Source organism: Bactrocera dorsalis, chromosome 2 (assembly GCF_023373825.1).
Source record: "Bactrocera dorsalis isolate Fly_Bdor chromosome 2, ASM2337382v1, whole genome shotgun sequence".
Lineage (NCBI taxonomy): Eukaryota > Metazoa > Arthropoda > Insecta > Diptera > Tephritidae > Bactrocera > Bactrocera dorsalis.
The window spans coordinates 21,889,741-21,914,624 of NC_064304.1; the positions used below are offsets into that span (position 1 = coordinate 21,889,741).

The 24,884-nt window shown below is 36.1% G+C and overlaps 1 protein-coding gene across 2 annotated transcripts in view; it reads left to right on the forward strand.

Annotated features, from left to right (window-relative positions):
• LOC105229914 (uncharacterized) overlaps window positions 1-24,884 on the forward strand; it is a 169,897-nt gene that overhangs the window by 71,081 nt on the left and 73,932 nt on the right. For both annotated transcript variants that reach the window (XM_049448567.1, XM_049448563.1), the window contains exon 3: window positions 22,868-23,010. In XM_049448567.1, the coding sequence (XP_049304524.1) occupies window positions 22,868-23,010 (143 nt within the window). The remainder of the gene's footprint in view (window positions 1-22,867; window positions 23,011-24,884) is intronic.

Below are 24,884 nucleotides of genomic sequence, written 5' to 3' on the forward strand. Positions count from 1 at the left end.
TAAACAAGTTCTCATCCTCAAAACCTGTTAAACTGTTTACTCACCTTATCTCTAAAATCTTTTATGGTTATAGAGTCTTTGATTCGATGTTCATAGGTTCAAGAAGTAAAAAAATATTGACCCATAAAACATATTGTCTAAAAAACTCAGAGTCAGCCTGTAAAACGTAAAACGCCTGTAAAGTCTAAATTAAAAGCATGTAACATCGTAATAAGGACTTGTCTCTAATCCAGATTGATGAATGGAAATGATTCGCAAGTGATTAGTTCCAGCAGAAAACGTCGGAGATCTTTTAAAATATATAAATGATCCGATATTTGCACATATCCATTTTTCCCCAAAAAAGCTGCTCATTTGTCGAAACCGCTATCGACCCACTAAAGGATATAAGTTAGATTAGGTCGTAGCGTTGGCCCAAAAACTCCTTAAAGTGCTCTTAGATCGACGGCTTGAGCTCACTAAAAATTTATTAAGACGGTGAACATCAATACCAGCTACTTCGCTACGCTTTCCGAAGGAGTAACACACATTTCAACTTTCAATTAAGCGAAAATAGCGTCTGTCAGAACATTACGGCAAGATTGACTTTGCTAAGTGCAAGTAGCTCAGAAGATCTCTTACCGTTCACTTAGGCCCAGAAGGATATCGTAATCGTACGCTTAACGAGCTGACTGGGGATTCAGCGCTAGAATGCAGGAGGATATTGGAAAACCGACTCGCTTCCAATCAGAGTTATTGGAGTAAAGGCGATCTCCCTAGCAAGCTCATCGGTTTTGCGGTTTCCGGGAATTCTGCTGTGAGCGGGCACCCTTACAAGTCTAGTATGGAAAAAGCTTGAAGGCATTGCCAATGAGGTCAAGCAATCTTCGACTAGTTTTGAGCGCACTGTCAGTCGGTAAATCTGCGACAGAAACGTTGATATGATCAAGCAGGCTTACCCAGATGTTGCTTTAGCAAGAAGTGGTGTTTTTCGGTGACACCAGGCCTTTTTGGAGGGTCGAGAAGAGGTCGCAGATGAACCAGAAGAATGAGCAAATCCAAAGTGAAAACTTATGCTCATTGTGTCTTTAGACATCAATAGCATCATCCACCATGAATTCGTTCCTCCTGAACAAACCGTCAACGCCAAGTTTTACGTCGCAGTTCTCAAGAGACTCAAAAGAAGGTTCAATCGGGTCCGACAAGACGTCGCAGCCTATTGGAAGTTGCACCACGAAAACGCGCCGTCTTTTACACAACCTTTCTTGTGAAGAGCTACCTAACCATAGCCTGCATCCCAACCGCAAGCTACCCTACAGCCGAGGTGTGATTCACGCGGACTTTTTGGTTTCCTTGCCTGAAAAGGCCAATGAAAGAGGATCCAAGCAGCATGCACCTCGGCTCTCAAGGCTATTCCGGAGAATTCCGTCACTGACCTTTCAATGCTTAGAATTCGCGCTGGCAGCGCCCATCTATCTGGACAGCCAACATCCAATTCCAGTACAATATTTAGCTGTAAGACATTCACTAATGCCTTCACATGTTTGGTATTTATGTAGAGGTAAAATTTAAACACTGTGATCTGTAAGATTGTAAGGAAAGGCGTCTTAAATAAATTATAAATAATGTTATTAAGCTTTTTTGAAACTGTTTTTGAACAAAGCTGGTCTTCTCTGGACAACTTTTTGCTGAATTGATCACAATAGCCACTTCATAACAGTGAAACCTGAAAGAAATTACAGTCGTGTATTTGATACAAAATTTCTCCTCTGCTTTATACTCACCGCGTATAATCAATTTACAAATCGTTAATGATTGCAGCCCAAATTAAGTATAGATTTCTAAATTAAAACGATAATTCTTTGATAGCAAGCATTCAATTTCCCTTTTTTCCGTCACTCACATTTTTCTTTCTTAAATAATTAAATTACTTCGCAGCTTACTGCTCTCTCTTTGTAAGAATCAAAGTCTACCCGCCAGTCTGTCTGACTGCTTGTCTTTTTAAGCCCGTTCACAGTGCCGTTATTTTTCCACCTCATTGATTTGCTGGCAGTTTGTGTGCTGCTTCAGCGTCTCCGGTGTCTTCGCTTACTTTTCAACTTTGTAGCATATTTATAAGGCTTGCCAACCGCATTTTTCAACCGCTTGTCATCCCTGTGCGCAGTGTGAGAAGGAAAAAGAAAATAAGCACATAAATAATACAAAGAAGTGGGGAGGAAAAATTAAGGCGACAGCAGGAAGAGACAAACAGTTTATGAAAATGCGATTTTTTAGCTTTTATCCCTCCTACGGCGCAAAGTATTGTCTGTCTGTCTCTATCTCGATTTAACGTCTTATTGTGGTGTGGCTTTGCTTTAAGCGGATAAATTTACGTGTACCTATACATATGTAAGTATATGAGTGTATATATGTATGTATTTAGAACAATATGGATTCGATAAGTTTGTGACTTCTTTAGTGAAGTGATTTTAAATGCAATTCTGCTACTGCCAAGTAATCTTATGTGACAAAAAACCAAGGTATATCGAGTGGCTGACTGATTTTAGTTTAAAAATCTGAAAAAATAATTTGAGTCGATTAAAAAATCTCAACTTACCATTTAACTAAGAACGGGTCTGAGTTTTGAACAGTTCTAGGAATGGGTTTAAGCAATTGTACATTCTGTTCCAGACAAAAACGTTCAGTTTGATTTCATTTATTTTTTCCTCGGAGAAGAGATATAATGTGAAAGTATCATAAAACGTTATTGACCAAAATTTTACACGGAATCTTTACAAGTCTGGCTTAAATTTTGGAAAGCTCTAGATTTTTACTAATTTTGATAAGGAAAATGCCGACTTTTTGGACTCTTAGTCGATACAAATTTATTTATCAAAAATACCACATTTATCGGGAGCAATTAGCGATAAAACTTTGCTAAAACTATTGAAAAAAATTGCCGATACATGTGCATATAAATATAAGAAATTACCAATAAGTATATTTCAATAAATTTATCAATTCACCTGCTTTTCTATTTCATTTAAAAAAAATCGGATTTATCGATAGAAGAATTCAACGAATTCGTCGATATATTTTTTTTATCGATATGCATGTATAATGAACTGATTTATCACATCACTGTCGTTTCTATTTCTTTTTTAAAATATCGGATTTATCGATACAGGAATTTACCGAATTCATCGATATTTTTTTATCGATATGCATGTTTAATGAACTGATTTATCAGATCACTCGCGTTTCTATTTCATTTTTCAAATATCGAATTTATCGATACAAACATTTAACGAATTCACCGAAATTTTTTTTAATCGATATGCATGTAAATCGAATTATCGATTAGCACATTTCAATAAAAATTTCGAAGAAAAAATATAAAAGTCACTGATGTATCAAATCACCCTGGTTACGTGTACTAACCATATGATATACACACACACACTAACGTTAACAATACAAACACATATCGCTCATTTGCTGCAAGACCGGCATAAATCAAAAAACGCGATTTTTGAGTTAATGCTGCAGAATTGTTCGTTATATCATACTTCATGTTGAGTGAAAAATTCATATGAATACCTCTTATATGCTCCGCTTGAGAAGAGGTGTAAGGTTGTAGTCAGTTGAAAACTTTAAACGCGTTTTCTGGAGAATCGATTTTTTTGACTTATGCCGGTCTTGCAGCAAATGAGCGATATGAGATAACCATTAACTGCACAGCACAGTTATTATCTGCAGTTAACCTGATTTGAGATCCTTAAACCTTTTGCTACTTAAATGTAATAACTCAACTTTTTGTGACGGAAATATTTACTCCAGTGCTGTTGTTGTTCTTATATTCAAGTAATAAAACTTCAAGAGAGTAAATTGCGAAATGCGAATTTTCATTATTGTTTATTTTATTGCTTTCTTGTTGAACTTTATTACCAATTCAGGGCTTTCTTTCATCCATCAACATAAAAGCGACACTAGAAACCACAAAATTCATAAATACACCCACACATACATAAGTACGTTAATGTATACATTTATGCATATCTTTCATCGACGACTTGCGCTGGCGGCACTCAGCTGTTGTTCTTGTTGGCAATCCTAATTTCGCCTTATTGCCAATGGTAATGGTCGCATTACTTTTGCTAATGCTTTTGTTGTTCTTTTGCCGCTTGGCTTGGTGAGTGGTGGACTCGGTTGCTGCGTCAATGCAATGTCATCAAAATTAATTATGACAAATCGTTGACAAAGGCGATGCAAATGCGTCAAGTATATGCGACAGCGTAAAGCAAAGAGAAAAGTGCAGAATTTATGCACAGTTATATGTATTCATACATTTGTAAGAGTGTAAGTATATCTAAACATTTATGATGTGGCGAAACTTGAGCGCATAGAGAATGATGACTTGAAAAGCGCCATTATGCGCCATTTATGGCCATTTGAAGTGAGTGACGTAGCGCTTTCGACTGGCAAATTTAAGCTCAATTGAAATTCTCTCTGATTTCTGCGTTTCAAGTGAGCGAAAAGAACACGCAGTTTAATGTTGCCAACATTTTATTTTATGAAATGAGTACAGCTTCGAAATTTTTGAAAGGAAAATTTAGAAAGTAAAAGTAAAAAAGTTTATAAATAAAAAAAAATTTATAAAATAAAATCACAAATAGTTGGAAGCCATTTTTACCCAACTTATATCAGTGTTCTCCGAGAATTTCTCAGGAATGTATCGAAAATTGTCTTTGCATCTCTGCATTAATTTTTCAGACAGGAAGAACTTCAGCTTATTCTTTCAAATTTAAATTACAATTCAAAATAAACGGTATAAAAGATAAATAAAGAGAAATGATGTTAGGAATATATTTCATTCATAAGCGTACCAGCTTAGGAGCGATCTTCCGTAGCCAGGTAGCGGACCTCTCGTCCTTGCAGCATGCCTCTTCTGAAGTGGACCTCATGAAGGACGCTGCGTATCCAGATCCTCTGAACACAACTTTCATGGGGAGATCCCTGAGCATAGTAAACTCCTCCTGCCCCAACCTCTGCGTCGGGTAACTAAGAGGCAGCGCAGCCATTTGGATGGCTTGAGAGCATCCGCATAACTGCGCCGTCTCTCCTCTACCCGGGGCAGTTTCGTGCGAATCGTTAGCCTCTGGTCACCTGTGCATTGCTGACCCTCAGCCGCTTAGAGTTGGAAGGCTCCTGTCGCGTTATTGGCCCCTGCTACCTTCCGGACGCCACCTTTGCACTCCTTCGATACAGAGGAGACCCTACTCTCTCGGACCCTGTTCCGCGCTAGTACCTCTGCCACCTCAAGAGTCTTCCGAAGGTGCCTCAGGTGCCACTTTAAGTTAGCACCGCTCACGATCTCAAATAGAGAGCCATCTTGCCTACCAGGGTAACCGGCTGGTGGTATAAGGGCAATTCTTCTTTTCTCCTTCTTTTACATGCTCCATCGGTATCCGCCCAATGCGACTCCTCGAGTCTGAGCAGCTGAGCCTGCTTTCTTCTTGGCCTGCGCCTCAAACAGAGCCCGCTCCTCTGACGAAACCTGCCAGAGTGCTGACGTTGTAGTCCATGTCGTCCTTCTTAGTCGTTCCGTTGCTTAGGTTTAGTTTTTTGGTTAATTATTTTCTGACGACCCTTGGCTCAACGCGGTGAACTGTCGGGTCTACGTTGCTGTAGCGGAATGACACGGTCCGCCGAGTTACTTCTCTATTCGGCCCGGTGTGGAGTGCCACCACTCAATACCCCTCATGCCGGTTGGGAGATGCTATGTATGTTTTGCATCTTAAGCCCCAGCACCACGACAAGGTACTGGCCATTCGCAGAGGTGTTCACTTTGAGACTTTTGTAAAAAACACAGAAATAAAAGTCATAATGTTTTAAGTTGGTTGGAAAGAAATAAAAGAAGCACCGGTGAAGGATATCTTAGCTTCGATGCAGCCGAGGTTAACGCTTTTTCTTGTTTTTGAATAAATATGGTATTTATATAGTATATGGTCTTGATGAATACAACTGTTTTTCCTTTCTATACCTTCCTTTTAAAATATAAAAAATATTTTATACAAGCACACATAACTATTTCATACCGAAAACGAACAACAACAATGTTTAACAAATGCAAATCTGTTATCATAAGCAAACTTTTTGTTAAACTAAATCCTTCCATTAAAACTATAAAGTTCATTTTAACTTCATTTATACCAACTTCATTTCGTTTAGCACACCACCCTAATGTCCACAAAGCAATTAAATTAGTTTAATTAAAATTCCTGCATAAATCATTGACCTTTCGAGGCGCGCACCCGCTTTAACTGCGTCCAAACCATCGCTACAATGTACTGTCATGTGTTGTTATGGCATTTCCCCCGCCGCCTGTATTTATGTTGTTGGCAAATATTTACGAACTCAAAATATCTGAAATTCCACAAAATATTCGAAACATTCCGCTGCTTAACCACTCGCAGCTATGCTGGTAATCCGTTAAAAGCTGCCTCAACTTTGTGGGGCGTTGCGGAATTTCTGTGTGTTCGTATTGGCATGTCTACATATTTGCATAAGTGTGTGTGTGTTGGTGTGCGCCTGCCAGGCAGCATTAAATTTATGTATTTTCTATATAAAATGTAAATAAAATCTGATTGCCTTCTACACAAACTCTATTAAATTTAATTGTATTTGCTTGAATTTAATTTTTCATTTCATTTATTTTATCGTTATTTAATGGATAGTCAATTTGATTTGTGTCTGTGTAAACAGGATAATTTCAACCAAAATAAACAGACTGTGAATAAACATAAATAAATATAAATCCACAGTGTCAATATTTGTTTTGCATTGTTTTAATAGTAAATTTTTTGTATAAAAATTTAAAGCAACAAAAAATACATAGTCATATATGCATATATGAGTATTGGTGGAAAGTAGATTAGTGATTGATTTCAAGGATATTAAGAAAAAAACAAGAAAAATCTACCAAAGCTGTAATATTCTTTACAAGAGTTTAGCTTACAAGAACACGGTTTGGATTGGACAGTTTTTATTTTTTTGTGGTCTGACAACGGCGATTCTGACAAATGAGCAGCTTCTTGGGAAGACGATGAGCAAAATTTCAGATCGATATCCCAAAAACTGAGGGACTAGTATATACTTTATATGGTCTCCAACATTTTAAGATTTAAAACATTTTAAGATCAAAACGATTTAAATAATTTGTAATAAATTTCGTGACAAACTTAATATACCCTGTTCTGTTTTCTATATTGAAATTGGTTAGCAAAGAGTTATATATATATATATTATAAGAGGATAAAAAGGTAGTAAGAGAAGCAGAAGTTAGATCAATTCTGAGCATTTGTAGTAAATACTTTAAAGTAGAGACAATATTTACAAAGGATATTGCAAAACTTTGTGTAAAAATGCTGCATATGTTATGAATATTCTTTAAAGATCATCTTTTTGAGAGCCTTTCATAGATATACATACTATACATAATCCGTTTTCGACCATTTTTAGTTTAAGATGAGAGTTTCAATTTCAACTACTTCATTTGGTGGTAGTGTACGTCTGATTCGTCCTCTAGTTCAATATCGTCATCCGCATTACCTACCTCAATATCTTCGCTCCATTCACGAATGGTTGGACAAAAACAAGCCTCAGGATTTAAACTATGTATGAGATCGATTATGTTGCTCATCAAGTAGCGAAGTACTTGAAGTAAAACACTCCTATTTCTCTTTTAAAACCGCCACCGTCATGATCATCATCGTTCTCCGCAAAATGAAAAATATTCTTCCAGCAATTAGTTAGGGTTTCTGTACTGACACGACTTCAGTTATGTACCTTCCTAAGATTTATTACATTTTTTATTGTTAGCTTCTTCATTGACTGAAGAAAATCAGATTTCGTCGCTGCTATTGCAGCTAGAAGAATGTTTCTGTAGTGCAGCTTCGTGATTTTTGTTACATACTGATCCATCGGTTGATGAGTAACGATTTGTGGCACAGAGAATGCGAAAATTTTTCCATCTTTCGTTATCAATTCAGTTTTATCTGGATGAGAAGGAAGGTTTTCGATGAGGAGAATACCTTTAATTGCAAGTGTCTCTCCTTTAATAATGATTTTACCTTAAAAACACCATATTAAGAAAAAAATTGATAAAACTCAAATGGAACTTGTACCTGCGGAACGAATGATTCATGAATCCGTTCTTTAAAAATAGCCGACGTCATCCCAGCGGATTTTGAGTTCTTTTACTCAGTTGGACACCGTGAATTTTGAAATCAGCGTGGATTCTTTGCCTTTCCAATTGCCAAGATTTTGAGTTTATAGGTGTCGTTTAAGCAACACAAAAACATGATGCTCTGCTTCTTTCAACTTTTTTCCAAACGGGAGACATACGTTTCTCTGGCAGAAGTTTCCAGTATAAACCAGACTCTTCAGCATTATGTAGCTGATCGCTGACCAAGTCCAATTTGGTCATTTTAACTCTAAAATTTTCTATAAAAGGGTTAACTAGCTAAGACTGTGAAGAGAACATTTCGTCTGATATTCCACCGCTAGCTTAAAAATCCGCTTCGTTTTCCTTTAATTTTGAATGCAGGATTTTGACTTTTTCTTTTGGCACTAAAGCACTTACTGACCAGTTCTTATTTTGCACACGGATAAACCAACCATAAAACTCCATTTTGGACAGCTCTGAAGAATGCAGTGTTTTTCTTTTTCCAGGCCCTAAAAATGTGTTGTTTACACATTTTAAAATCACTCATATTTTTGTTTTAGCGCCTCAAATGGTGGTTTTAGAAACAATATACTTATTTCTTCGCTAAGAACGTCACACGAACGCTTTTTCTAAAAGACCGAGAATTTCAGTTTTTTGTAACGTCAAACACTTAGGTTTTTCAGACTCATTTTTACGTATTAATATCTTCTTACAAATCTAATTTTGCGACTAAAATTTGATGCCCGTTACAAGAAACCACAAAAAAAGGACCGTAACTTACGATTATGAATATCCCTAAATTCAGAATTTAGATCGATGCAGAATACTTTCAAACAATGAAACGTTTTTTGTTCATGTTTAAGAATAGTTTTTGTCTTGTTCGCGTCTTCATATGCGTACATATGTATAACAAGTTATCATTCTTTGAACAGGTTGCACTTTAGCCACCCCTTTATAAGATTCTGCTTTTTTTGCCTGGAATTTCTCGTGCACTCATACTTCTTATCTAAGCAAACTAAGGTCAAAATTGCATCAATAAAATTTCCAAAGAAAATTATTAACCTGCTACCTTGAACTAAGCGCTAAAATAAAGGGTTTACCATTAAAAAAGAAAACAAAAGAAAAACGGCTGTCAGGTTTCTGCGCTGCGCTGCTTGCTTCCTACCTGCGCGCATTACTATAAATCCCTCGACAAAAACACTTTCAGTTGATTTTTTCAGACACACACAGTTGATTTTTTTCCAAGCAAAACAGCACAGAACGAGCATAGCTACTCAAAATCATCTACAATCGCACCTAATACAACAAATATTATATTGAAGATGTGTAAACCAACAAACGGTCATATTATTTCGGAGAAAGCAACTTCTGCTGCATTTTTAGAGAGATATGGCAATTTTGATACCCTACTTTCAGAAAATGAGTATGCTGTAATACTTTCCTGGTTTATCGTCTGGGGTTATATGAGCCTCTATCTCGAGATGCGTGATGTGCCGAATGATCTCGCAATGTAATGGCAAAATTATGGAAATTTGGAAAAGTGATACGAACCCTTGCACATGACTGTAGTGATTTGTTGATTGAAAAGTACTGAACGTTCGAAAAAAATTTATGAACGAGAATTTATAAACATATGCGTAGGACGAGTGGACTTGCTAAACATCTCACCTCGTTTATATTTCAATATTTTAAATAATTGAATAAATTATAAATTTTGCAATGACGTTGTCTATCGTATTTTTACTCTACAATTCTAAGACGGCTTCACTCTTAAGTGGTTTTAGGATAATTAATAAAATGAAAAGATTTAAAGATGTATTTTTAAGGGGCTTTGTATTATTTGGTTGTCGCTATTAATAAGCATTCATAAAACATTTTTCAAAGACAATTTAATATAATATTGAATTTCTAACGATTTCGAAAATAGTACAGAGTGAGAGTAATTCTTGCCTTATTATAATATAGTACGTCTCGAACTCTGCTGGAACATTTTACGCTATAATAGAAATATTGTTATGGAAGGGATCACATTTTTTGCAAGAGTCACTGGTGAATGCGTGGCAACATAAATTAATTATTAATTGAACATTTTGCTGAAAACGAAAGTTGAGACAGGTCCATTTGTATTTTCTTTTTAAAGAGAATAAATTCATGTAAGGCTCAGTTCTGGAGAAATAATTATTATATAATCTGGTATAATGATACTTATAGACTGGAAACTAGACAATAAATTCTTAAAACAGTTAATCACATAGTTTTGTAAATAACATTAAATTTACGGAAATATGAAAAATTTGTTATATTTATGGATTGAGTAAGGAATTTATAAATATAACGAAATTTTTTCAATCATCATCCAAATTTATTTTTTCGCCTTCAAAGTAACATCCATTTGAAGCGATGCACATTCTTCCAAGCGTCAAAACATTTTTTTTAGACACTTTCCACTTTCTTTTGACCTCTTCATTTGAGTCGAATCGTGTTCCCCGAAGTGGATATTTCAGTAAGTAATAAGAAAATGTCACAGGGGCACATCAGCTAAATACGGTGCTTGCTCAATGATATTTGTTGAGTGTTTGGCCAAAATTTAACACAAATACGTTAAAATTTTTTGTAAAATTCGACAAACACTACTGAGGTCGACTGACATAAACAGCTGCTGTAAACACACTGGTTGACAGATCGCGCTAATTTTTGGCATCATAATTAAGGACAGTTGTACCAACCTAAGAAAAAAAATTTACCTGTCTTCCATATAAGCGGGAGATGAGAGGGGGAAATGAAGAATTCCCGATAGTTTCTTATATACCAATCCATTATATTGTAAGTTTCGTGCAAAATTTTTAAGAATATAAAGCAGGTTTCGAGACGACACATCTTGAAATTGCTATAGATTAGCAAGCTGTTTTCAGCCGACTTCACAGCTATCAGTTTTCATCGATTTTGACAAGTATTTATTTCGTGTGATTAACTTAAAAGCAAGTGCTTTATCGTGTAACTGCAGCCCAAGAGCTGAAAATATATTATCTTTGACGGTTCGCTCACTTCCGTTCTGGAATTTTCGATGTGAAAGATGCACCTCACTCTAGTTGACCTATCGTTAAAATAGTCGATGAAATTATGGAAAAGATTGACCAGGACTGTCACATAATCAGCTATGACATCGCTAAGGAACTTAACATTCATCATCAAAGGGTTTTGAAATATTTAAAAAAGGCTGTCTATAAAAAGAAGCTCGATATTTGGGTACCACATAAATTTAATGGACCGAATTAACATCTGCGATTCTTTACTGAAACAAAATGTAATCGAACCAATTGTGAAAAGAATGGCAAGAGGAGACGGAAAGTGGATCAAATACGACAATAATGCGCGAAAGAGATTATGGTTCGAGCGGATTGACGCCTAGAAATTTTATGCTGAGTGTTTGGTGGGGTTGGAAAGGAATCATCCTGCCTAGTCGAACGACTGATTCTACATTTTACTATCAACAACTGATGAGATTGAAGCAAGCAATCGAAAAAAAAGGCCAAAACTGATCAACAGAAAGGGCTTCGTCTTCCATCAGGACAACACTAGACCACACATATCTTTGATGACTCGGCAAAAAATGGAAGAGGAAAGTTTTGATGCATCCATCATGTAACCCTGACCTTGCACCATCAGACTACCGTTTGTTTCGATCAATGCAGAACTCCCTTAATGGAGTAAAGTTGGCTTCAAGTGAAGCCCGCGAAAATTACTTATCGCAGTTTTTCGCCGAAAAATCAGAAAAGTTGAAGTTTGATTAGAAATACGAAGAGATATTTTCGACTAACATATTTGAGGAATTTTCTATTTATAGCATAATTATGTGATATAATTGAACATAAAAGAGCTGCTGAACAAATTGTCAAAAAATATTGTGAACGCTACTAATATCGACTCGCTCTAAATGTCGCACGCTGTACATAACAAGTGAATGCTTAAGACATAATTATGTATATTTGGAAAACCACAGTAAATTTTCCGAAATGTAAACTTTACGACGCATAATACATATATTTACGTCGAAAGTTTCAACGAAGTCGCCACAAAGACGAAGACCATTAGGTTAAAGATTATAGCGGAAATGCATCAATAAACAGTTTATGATAATCTGCTGCGCGAAATCTTTGCAAAATACTTCTAGGTACCTTTAGTGGGTATTAGGTATATGTATGTTTGTATGTACATACATATATATTCTCATAGTAAGCTAAATTAATTAAGAGTTTTCTAAGTTATTGCCATAATTAAAATTTTATTATGTTGGCATAAATATTTTGCAAATGGCAAACACACTACACCAACAACTACAATTTGCTTGCAATCATAGCGCTATTGTTTAAGTGATATGCAATTACAGCACGCACTCCCACACACTTACAAACACGAACACGCATACAACGTGATATTACACACACACATGCTTGACTAAGTACAATCCATACAATCAAGTGGCACTCAATTAGTTATATTCTCTCTACTATTCCTTCTACAATTTACATAAATCATAGCCCCCGCTCCCGCTTGCCCGCGCTGCGGAGAAATAGAGCAGCTGCTAAACTTAGCTAGCGTGAGAACAGCGCATTTTCCATGTAAATTCAGCAAAGAGAAATGTGCGTGTGACGTGCGTTGGCGACATAAATTAAATAAATTACCGAATAAGGAACTTGTCTGAGCTGAACGTTGCAGTGCTTACTCAACAACACACACACACACATACATACGCGTGCAAAAACGCAACTCGGAAGTATTTAATTTCCTCTGTGTGGCATCACTATCAGCAGTGACCAAAGCTACATGGCGTTCGCTTGAACTTGGATTTTGTTCAAAGGATTGAAATACTTTCCTTTTTCTGTTTGTGCGTATAAATTCAATTTGATGCTTTAGTTGAAATGCCGTTAGTTGCTGACGTGTTGGTGTGCGTGGTGTGTTGGGAGTATTTTGATCAGCCTGACAGCTGCGTTGAAAGGCTTGTAGCGTAGCGGATGATTGAGAAGTAGTCAATAAGCGTTGACGTTTTAACTGTCAACTAGAAATTCAATCAAATGATTTTTTAGAAATAAAAGGGAGGAAAATACACGTACGTTCAGTAGCGAATTTGGAGAGTTATATACACATGTACATAGATGTGTATAAATATTGGGTAGTCGAAAAAGTATTTTCGTATTTCTAATCAAACTTCAGCTTATTTTTTTATTTTTTTTTTTTAACTAATAAACAAATATATTTTGATCGACCACTTTTCGCCATTTTTCCGTTAGAGACAATATTCCATCAGTGTAAAGCTTTCATCAGTGTAAATCGAAACTTCGAATTTTTCCGAACGGAAGCGAGCGAATCATTGTTGTGCTGCACGAACTGATACAGCATCATTGTCTCCGTAAACTTCACGAATTTCACTGGTGGCTTGCGGGGCATTTTTCCCTTTTTTATACAAAAATCTCAAAGTACAAAATTCTCAAAGTCTTCATTATTTTCACTCATTTCACTCATTTTTGAACAGCTGTAACTTTTAACTTTTTTTAACTTCTCCGAATTTAATTTTTTTGTAAAATGAAGCTTAAAATCTCACCTTTCCAACACTATGTAGTATGACACAATGTGATTGGTAGCCCTGGAGATATACGACTGCAACGACATCTATTTACAAAATGCGAAAAGACTTTTTCGACGACCCAATATGATGGTTTTTAGACATGTGGTTTTCAAGTGGAAACAAAATGCATAGAGTTTAATGTTATGGCCAAGAAATGAGCTCTATAATAAAGATAAGGGTTTGTCATTATGTTTAAAAAAGAAATGATTACCTGCAAGGGAATTTTAAGTTGAGGTTTGAGAAGAAAATAAGTTGATGAAAGTTTTTGGGTAGAGGCTTCGCATACCATAAATCGGAAAATGACAGCGCTCAACGCTAATAATAATAATAATAATAACGGTACTGTTCAAAACTACTAAAAGCGCAACAAATCAATACCTCATTACGTCAGAAACATTAAATTTTACCTCCGAGATGGAATGAGAAGACTCTTTAAGAGCCGGTGTGAAAGTTGGATGATGAGCGTGCCACCGCTCATGTTTTGCTGAAATCCCATATCTTCGGACCCGAAGGATCGATTTCAAATAAGTTTAGTACGTAGCATTATCTTCATATTCCCATGGTATGTTGCGAAAATGAGTAAAATCGGAAAACAACCACGCCTACTTCCCATATAACATAATTTGAAATTCCATTTGAATCTTTCACTTTCCAGTACACAAATCAAGAAGCAATTATAATATAAGGGGATGAAACTTTGCACGACTAATGCCTTCAGTGTATGCCACTTTATAACCAAATGTTGTTCAAATCCAACAAAAACCGGAAAGCCCATATGTACCGAATATTTGGACCCCCTTACCTATAGCTGGCTTTTGTTCGAAAATATCGGTCCAATGTGTGAGTTATATATAATAATTGAAATTCCTTCTCTGTCAATGGTATGTCTGCATGTGAATGGGCTGAATCGGGCCCCATATCCCCTCTATATCTATTATAAAATATTTCGAACTTCCGGGTGACTTTGTACCGCATATATCTGCCAATATGTGAGTTATCCCAATGAAAATGAAGGAGCGTGTTTTACACATATCAGTTTATCTTTTTGCCTAAACTAGATAATTTTGAGCGAAAACTTGACCTAGCCCTTATTTAACTCAGTTGTTGTTTTCGAACATCCGACTGACTTTGCTCTATTTTTATACGCTCGCAACAAAGTTGCTAAGGAGAGTATTATAGTTTTGTTCTCATAACGGTTGTTTGTAAGTCCTAAAACTAAAAGAGTCAGATATAATATATACCAAAGTGATCAGGGTGACGAGTAGAGTTGAAATCCGGATGTCTGTCTGTCCATCCGTGCAAGCTGTGACTTGAGTAAAAATTGAGATATCATGATGAAACTTGGTACATGTATTTCTTGGATATGGGCAAAATCGGCTCACTGCCACGCCCACAAAATGGGGAAAACCGAAAACCTATAAAGTGTCATAACTAACCCATAAATAAATATATTAAAGTGAAATTTGGCACAAAGGATCGAATTAGGGAGGGGCATATTTGGACGTATTTTTTTGGAAAAGTGGGCGTGGCCCCGCCCCCTACTAAGTTTTTTGTACATACATATCTCGGAAACTACTATAGCTATGTCAACCACTCTATAGAGTCATTTCCTTCAGGCATTTCCATATACAGTTCAAAAATGGAAGAAATCGGATATTAACCACGGCCACCTCCCATACAAAGGTTATGTTGAAAATCACTAAAAGTGCGTTAACCGACTAACAAAAAACGTCAGAAACACTAAATTTTACGGAAGAAATGGCAGAAGGAAGCTGCACCCAGGCTTTTTTTAAAATTGAAAATGGGCGCGGCGTCGCCCACTTATGGACCAAAAACCATATCTCAGGAACTACTAATCTAATTAATTTTACAGCAAAATAGAGAAATATGAAAATGACGGATAATGAAATCTCGATTATCACTTTATCATGCGAGAGTGTAAAATGTTCGGTGACAATCGAACTTAGCCCTTCCTTACTTGTTTTTTATTAGTTTTTGATTGATTTAGAAAAAATAGCTAAAATATTGTCGATACTACCCCAACTCCCTTATACTACATATAATGATTTTTGTTTTTCTAACAACCCATATGCCGAATATGTAGGTCATGCCGAATATATTGTATGAGGTCAATATATGAGCTATCATAGTTATATCTAAGATTGCTTGATTCCGATTGCAGGTTGACTTTTGCATTATAGGCCAAGGCTTTCATTTTGCAAGTTGTAAGACTATAAAATGTATAAAATAAAATGGTTGCAGCCGAACCTAGCCGCTGCTTACTGGTTTTTTTTTTATTTGGTCGTAAAACCCGCTTTTGACCGTACTCTGGATTGATTGTCATTAATTCTGAATTTTTTGGTCTAAGTTGTAGGTGGCATGACATGCAATACAAGTACAAATGAGTTGAGTTGTATTTAATGAAGATTGTGTCAGTGGCCAAATATAACTCTGAATTAGGTAAAAGAACCTTTAATCCTTTCGGCTATCGCCATATTGAGCATAATATTCGAGGATAAGGCCAAAAACTCAAGAGAATTTTGTTGTGAGCCGCTCTTTCACATACGTATATTTGGACGGAAAATAACTTACCAAAAGTTTTTCAATAAAGAAGTGAAAGTCAATCGTTGCTTGTAGAGCACGGCATGTTATGTAGAAAACCTGTAGCATGGACAAAAGTTTAATTTCCAGGTTGCAACAAAATATAGCTCTCAATATTTTTTACTGAAGTGATAATTGAATATCTACTTGCATTTTATTTTTATCAAAACTTGAGCGCCGAAATATTTATTTTAGGCAAGTGTGTATGTGTGCGTAAGTGTTTTTATATACATGTGACGGACTAATGTCATGTATGCAAAACATATATTGCATTCAACAACGAAATTGACGAGCCAACACCACAATGCACTTGCAATCACACACACATATACAAACACATACACATACACATAACATCTCAGTGTGTGAGTGGCTGTGTCAATGCTTATTTACGCACAGACTGTCAACCGGATGCGATTTGTGTGCAAGTGTTTGTTGTACTTAGTTAGAGTTGAAGAGTTGTTGTATTGTTGTGGTTGTAGCTGCTGCTGCCATTATTGTCGAATGCCATTTCACGCTGTTGGCTGACATCTGTTAAAAACGATTTTCACCTAACACGCATAACCAAACATCTCCAAAGGGCGCACAATGTCAGTGCCACGCACACATGTAGGCGAGCAAACCAACTTTCACACACACACACACGCATACACAATATTTAAGTGTGTTGGCAGCTTACACACATACATATGCGCTTGTATTGCTGAATTGCTTGGAAAACAGGAAGCTACTCCATTTTGACCGTATAAGAGTCAGCTGTGTTGCAACGACAACAAAAGCAATAACAAATACTGCGCGCTAAAATGAAAACAACAACAATTTTTTTTTATGGTTTTTCCACTGCAGCGTGTTGATTTAGCTGCGTGTGACAGCCTGTGTTAACAAAGATTTATAAAAATTCCGAAAATTTTAAACTGCAGCAAAAAATATAAATTGCATTATATATGTACATGTGTGCGCGCGTGTGTGTGTGTAAAAAAGCGCAGAAAATATAAATTTAATTTTTCACTAAAATTTTTAAATTGCAAACATAATGAAATATGAAAAATGAATTATTCGTTTAATAAAGTCAGTGCGCAGTTAGTTGTTTCCATTGTTGTTGTTGTTGGCGCCATCAGTTTTCGTTAATGACCTTCAAGCGCTGGCGTTCTCCTGCTTTGTTGCTCGGTTTAGCTGTTGCGTTTGTTGTTGTTGCTTTTGCGGCGGATGCGTTTGCCGGAGCTTTTCACACTCTCAGCCATGATAATCTGCTTGACAATAATGCATTGTTGTTGTTCTTTGCATTGCACTTGACAAATATGAATGCTGCATTTAGTGCGCACAGACAGTGCGTGGTCGTAAATAAGGGGGTACAGGGTTGTGCTGCTATCCCTAAGGGAGTGTTTATGTTGGCAGATTGCTTGGCTTTCAAGAATTAAATTTTAAAAGTTTTTAGAGGTTATGTGTCATATGTGTACGTGTGAGTATGTACTAAATATTTAATAAATATATGTAAAGGGTAATCCATTTCCAGGTTCCCTACTTTTTAAAGAAAAAACACAGAAACTTCAAATTAAATGGAGAATGTTTATTATCATTCGAAAGAACATTCTTTGGCATTTATTTTTTGAAGATTATCTCTTTCAAATGTTGGCTGCGGCTACATCTCAGCTGGTCCACATGTTGAGTTTAACTTTCGATGACTCATTTCAGCATTTTGACTGGTAACTATAGAATGACACGCGTGATGTTTTGCTCCAAGGCCTGAATCGAAGCGAGGTTGTCCACATGACTCTAGACTTTTTATCTTCTCACAGGAAAAAGTCTAACGGTGTGTTATCACACGATTTTTGTGGCCAATCAACCCGCCCAAAACGTGAAATTATCGGCTCACCGAAGTGTTTTTTCAATAAATTCATTGATTATTTCTGAATAAATGTGGACCGATGATTCCACCGGCACACAAACCACACCAAACTTTTGTTTTTTTTTCGGGTAAAATGGCAGCTCTTGAATCTCTTCAGGTTGCTCTTCGTCCCAACTGCGGCAATTTTGCTTGTATATAAACCTATTGAGCCAAAAATTGGCCTTAACGCTGAACAAAATTTGCTGCGAACGGCGCCGAATCGACTCTCCACGGTCTTCGTGTACACTCTCAGCTACGGCTGCTACACTTGTATTTTCTTCACAGCGTGCTGGAAGGGGTTATTCAGTCGAATATTATTCAGTAGTGAATGCGTTGTCCGTTATATATCAAGATTGTCTGGAATAATCGAAAAACACAGAAACTTCTGTTGGATCTAGAGGCGATATTTTACTCTAGAGAGTATACATTTTTCCCCTTCCCTTTTCTGTGAACAACATAATAATAGCAGTCTTCGACTCTCGATAGCTTTTGTACACGAGTACTGGGCTCAAGGATAGCGATCAGATGAATGGCGAATCGAATATAGATAACACTCAAAGAAAAAGATGAAATGGTAATCCTACGATTTCAAAAATGTTTAGAGATTGTAAGTGTATAATTACTCAGGGATATTAAGCTAAGTAGATGCTTTATATACTACACTTTGATCTTAGCCACAAGGCCAAGAAGCGATAGATAGATTTTATCATAGTCAACACAGAACTCTTAAAAGCCAAATATTTACTTATGAACTCCATAGAAAATAAAATTGAATTACAATTTTTTATGGCATTTCATTCCATTAATGCCTGGTTGAAATACAATTTTTTTTGGAAAGGAACACCTGTAATTAATTTATATAGATTAGAGCCGATATTATTATTTCATCAATTGTCTTAGAATTTCTTATATAAAGGTTCGATTTTTATTTAAAAATTGTTTTCTTATATCGTGTTTATTATATTTTAAAGCATAGTATTGAGTCATGCTGTTGAGCTTTATTGACGAGTCGTTGGTAAAATCTGCTCGTAAAGTAGAGTGTTTAAGAAACTTCTTAGTTCTTCGGTTCGGTTAATGCCCAGCCAATAAGTGTTATAACAAGTTCAAACAGGTCAATTAGCTGAGACAATTAATATGTTAATTGACCAATATGTGAGTTATTTTACTCATAATAGTGTACCTCTGTGACTAAAATAGATAAAATAGAGCGAAAACTTGATTTAGCCCCATATGCAACTAATATCAGAATTTTCGAACATTCTCCTGACTTTACTCCATATGATTGTTAAATTGAAGTACGTTCTGAAATCCAGGGAACATTTTGTTAGTATATGGCATGTTAATAATATGTGCTAGTGGCAAAAATAGATAAAATCGGGTCAATACTAACCTCAGCTACCATATTTTTCTGAAGGAATTGTTGGGCCTTTGATTCTTTGAAGTTGCTAGAGTATAAAATGTTCGGTTATAGCCCAACTTAGCACTCCCCAACTTGTTTTTGTCAAATTTCGATGGCCTTAAAAATAACATTCTTAAAATTTTGAATGAATATTTCAACTATTTTTTGAGTTTACCCGCTGAGTTCAATTAGCTTCATCACTTAGTCTGTAGAAACGTTTTTCTCAAAACACCATTTTTCAAATTCGTTGCAGTTATTACTCGTAGACAAATGATTCGATAAGTGTCAAATGTTTTCTGTATGTTCTGTATATATCTTCCTAAGCAATGATCTTTTTCACATTTCTTGGCAGATTACAATTTTTAGGTAAAGGTCTACTCTTTTTTTAAATAACAATTACTTATTAAAACATTAATTTCTAAAGGTTTATTACTATTAAAAAGGTCTTTATAATAAAAACTTGATTTCATAATTGAATACCAACGATTGCATGGAACTTCATAAAAGTATAAAATATAGTACATATTTTTAACACTTTGGCCCCCTCTTGGCATGTTGTACAACTCGCACGTGCATGTTGAACTGCAATAAACCATGACATGTGACACATTGCGCTCCACAATACATTAACACCTGTAAATGTGTAATAAGCTAATGTGACAAATAACAGAGTTGTATGTAAATCTGCCAGTTGCTGCGCACCTGCAGGCGAGTTGAAAATCTGCATATATACTAGAGATGCATATGAGGGTTTGTATGGCATGTATGTTTATTTAGCAGTGACCTTGCAGGAAATATGCCATTTGAGGCGTTAATGGGCGCCATTTGCATAAATGAAAGTTCCTGGCGACGGTTATACGATTTTAATTGAGTCATTGTGTTTATTACTTTTACTGCTTCACTTCAATTGACAACAACTTAAATGTAATTATTGAGTTTTGCCGGGTATTCGAAACGTCAACTGTTAGTTTTCTTATATATTTTTTTGATGAAATTACATATTTAGAACTTTTATATTAATTGTCAATTAAGTGCTAATGGCTTAATTAGTTAATTGTGTATATAAAAATTAAAACAATTAAGGATTCATTGTTTCTAATTTAAAACGCTTATGTAATTTGAATAATTCATTAGTCATAGGAAAGTTCCTGAGTACCGTTTACGAATTGACACAGTGATATGTCTGCGTCGTAACAAATTGAGCACACTCGCCATCAACCCAAATAAGACCGAGTTGGTTTTATTCACTAGAAGATACAAGATCCTGGTGGTACCGCTGTCGCAAATGGGAGACATCTGTCTGCAAGAAAGGCACCAATTGCTTTGCACTGCTGTAGGGTAGCAATATATTAGCCATCTTTCACATATTGCTCGTAAACATCGTCGAAAGGTATATGGCTGCGAAACTTGTTATCAGATTCTGAGAGTCTGGGTTCCTAAAAGAACACGCGTGTGAACACTTGGAAATCCTCCCTCACTTTGACTTCATACTGGATCACTTGGATCATGGAGTCGCCAAACAGAACTCTGGCGGCTCCTTTTCTACCCACACACCGTCGAGGTAGTTGTGGGTGGGAAGAAGGCGTTGGATGAGAGGGGGCAGTGACGTTCTTTACGAATGGGCCAAACCTTGTGGGGAAGGTTGGTGGAGGAGATTCTGGATCAATATTTCCTTATTTTTAAGTTGAAGTAATTTTAAACAATGAAGTAAACATCATTCGACAATAAATGTTGAGACAGTAAGCCTCAACCAGATTCGTTATAAATTTTTCTTAATGAAAAAAACGTGCTTCTTCGTATTAAAACTGAGCGTGAGTTATTCGAGTTATTGTATTGTAGGGAATTGATCATGATTTTGAGTTAACCAGTGGTAAACTCCTTTCATTTTAACAAGATTTTTGATAAGGTAAACACCCGTTAAAATATAAGAAATAATAGAAAATATCAGAAGCATTGTTTATTTGACGAAACGACGGCGTTGCCTATATAGAGCATGCAATCCCACAACCAAAAGGGTGAGTCCCGAAATTTCGGGATTTATAAAGTTGCGTTTTTTTAATGCTTTTCGGGACTTTATCATTATTATTTTAACTTAATTTATAGCATTTCATAAATACACATACTGCTAGATCCCGAAATCGTTTTTTTTTTTTTTAATTTTTCCAGAACTCTAACTGTGTTACATATGAGTTATTATTCACATAATACATTATTGCGTTAAATCATAAACTTTATTTCCAAATTCTATACCTTCGATCTTGCCTTAAATTCAAAAACAAAAAATCGGGTATTCGATCTTGTCTGGAATTAAACAAAATCGGGATTTCGGGATTTTGGATATTGGTCTGCTTTAAACTAAAAAATTAGTAGAAAATCCCGAAATATATGTCGTTTCGGGGTCCCGAAATCCCGATTTTTTTTTCAAATTCCAGACATGATCGAAGTCCCATTTTTTTAATTTAAGGGAACATCGAAGTTATAGAACTGCTAGTGGCACAATCACAAATACAGATATGCAATTACACATTATTTCAAACGGGATCCCGGAAAAATTGTAGTGTTATATCTTTAAGTAATCTGGCACTATTCCAACTTTGCTGAAAGGCTTATTTATATCTTAAATAAAGCTAATTTTAGTTTTCCGCTAGAAATATACATTGATTGTTAGTGGATATACATATAGAATACATAATCTCTCTTGAAAACTTTAATATCTGTTATTTGCGCCTTAATTTTCGCAACTGAAAACACTTAATTGGCAGTATAAAACTTCTTTCACATACAGATTCCGTTACACGTAACATATATATGTATGTACAATCATTAAAAAAGTATTACATTTCCGCACCCAAAAGCAGATACATATATGTACATATGTATGTACGTATATTTTACATATTTTTCTCGTAAAAATGCAAATTACTTTCGAAATTACCTTTCACATTACGCCAGCAGCTCTGTCAATAATATGAGCGCGCATACATCACGGTATATAAGTAGTATTATATATTTATATTTATTTACACATTGTAATTACATACTTTTACATGTTTTTCTACTGTCACTCACTTGTCTCATTTCCTTTTACGCTCCATCTCCCACTGCCTGTCGCTCTTTCTTGCCTTTGCTTATAGCTATTTCTTCATTGTTGCTCTTTTCCTGCTTCATTTTCAGGACGCAAGCCGCCAATGCCGCCTTAATATCACAGGCGCGCTCCGGCCGTAAGTTGCCGCCCCCACTGCTGCGTTCGCGCACCCTGCCAGCGATTATTGTGCCCGGCATTCCGGTCGTCTCGCTTAATACGGATCGGCAATTTGGTAAGTACCGACATGCTCGCATGCTATTAAAGTATTTAACTTAAGACAAGACGTCTGTGTGTGACAGTCTGGCTAACAGGCAAATATTTTAATTCTTCGTAATTACTTAGTGGAATCCGACTATTCGCATTTGGTGAACTATTGACTTATAAATAATAGTGGGATGAGTCACATGTTGTTTTAATTCGAGGAGTGTCTCCCCGCAATGGTCAGCAAGGTTGCAAAACAATATTATTTATTATGTTACTAATATGTTTATAGAAGTATTTCAATTTCGAGGATTCCTCTGGGTTGACTTTAGCTAGTGTTCGGTGTGAGTAATTTAAATTATTGAGATTAAGTTTGACAATTACCAGTAGACACTTTTTTAATTTAGCCGAAAAAAGAGAAACCACGTGATAAATATTCTGAGTTTACATACAAAAATTATAAAGTTTGAAGCTAATGGTTAAGAAGTGGTTACCGAGCCCCATTCGCGTCCTAACCAAAAATAGAATCTTATGTGACATATTTGGTTAAGTTTTTAGGAAACAGCTTAATAGATATCATGCTTTTATCCAATATTTTCCATCGGAGGAGTATAGATCCAGAGCAGAGTGAGAGAAAATATGAAACCAGTTGCCTTCTTTGGAACATTTCTCAAAGAAATTTATGAATCTGTTGAAGTTTTTTAAGTTGGAAACTCCGTGCGCATAACACTTGATATAATGGCTACGATATTCATCCCACGAAAGGCGCAAAAATCAAAGAGTAAATTTCGTCATTTGCCTATTAATCACAAAGTCTTCAAAAAAGTGAAAGCAATCATCAATATGAGAATGGTTTAATTTAAAATATTAAAATAAACTTAAAGCGCTATTTTGACCACGTAGCAGCGGTAGCTCTCATATGTGTCCTCCAACCACTCTTAGAAGACATCTTTGGTCACATCGTCCTTCTCTTTCGTTGGGGCATGTTCGTAAATCAGCGATATGTTGAAGAACTTCGCTTTGTAGAAAATACCACAATGACCTACTCGTCTCAGTTCTTGTCCCGTCTATCGCATTTCTTGAACGGCGGTGATGTCAGCATTCACTCTTCCACAATCACACCAACCTTCCCAACTAAGGAACCGGACATTCCAGATGCATGCCCTTATATCGTAATCCGTAATGCATTTGTAGTGGTCGTCATGAAAAGGGTATTTCTCATCCGAGGCTGTTGTTTCTTTTTAATTGAGGGCGTTTTTTTACGTGGCGAGTCCCAAACCCAGCGCATACTGCTGGAGAGTTTTTTTAAATACCCACAGGATATTTGGTCTAGTACCGAAAGTGGTAAGCTGCTTGAGCCTTATGTAAAGGCCACTCCCAAGTGAATAGCACTCAGAGAATTTTCCTCACTTGCGTGAACTTCTACACAGGACTCCAGCCTACATCAAAGATCGATCTCTCGAATAAATAATAGATAAAATATAAATATACTCGTATAGGTAGTATTTTAATAAATTTCACCACGTTTAAAAAAACCAAGACCATTCTGAGTAGCTACTTATGTGCTTTAAAATTTAATGTTTTAATCTGAAATCGCTTATCTTCGATATCTGAGGTTCTTAGGATTAACCGATCTAATTGGCTTTCAGCTTCTTAATTCTTAGTGACTAACATACCATATTACATGCCATGCCATGTAAACACTTATATGTTTATAAAGTTTTCTCTTGGGCAAACTACCCTCTCAACACTGTAAATCAGTCCTCTTCTATGTTTATTGCTTGGGCAAGTTTTCCCTTCATTTGGCTCAATTTATTTCCAACGAATCTCGCAAACTCTCTGTTTTATTACATGTGTACTAACACACGGTGGCAGATCGAAGCTCACGCTGTTGGTACGGCTCCT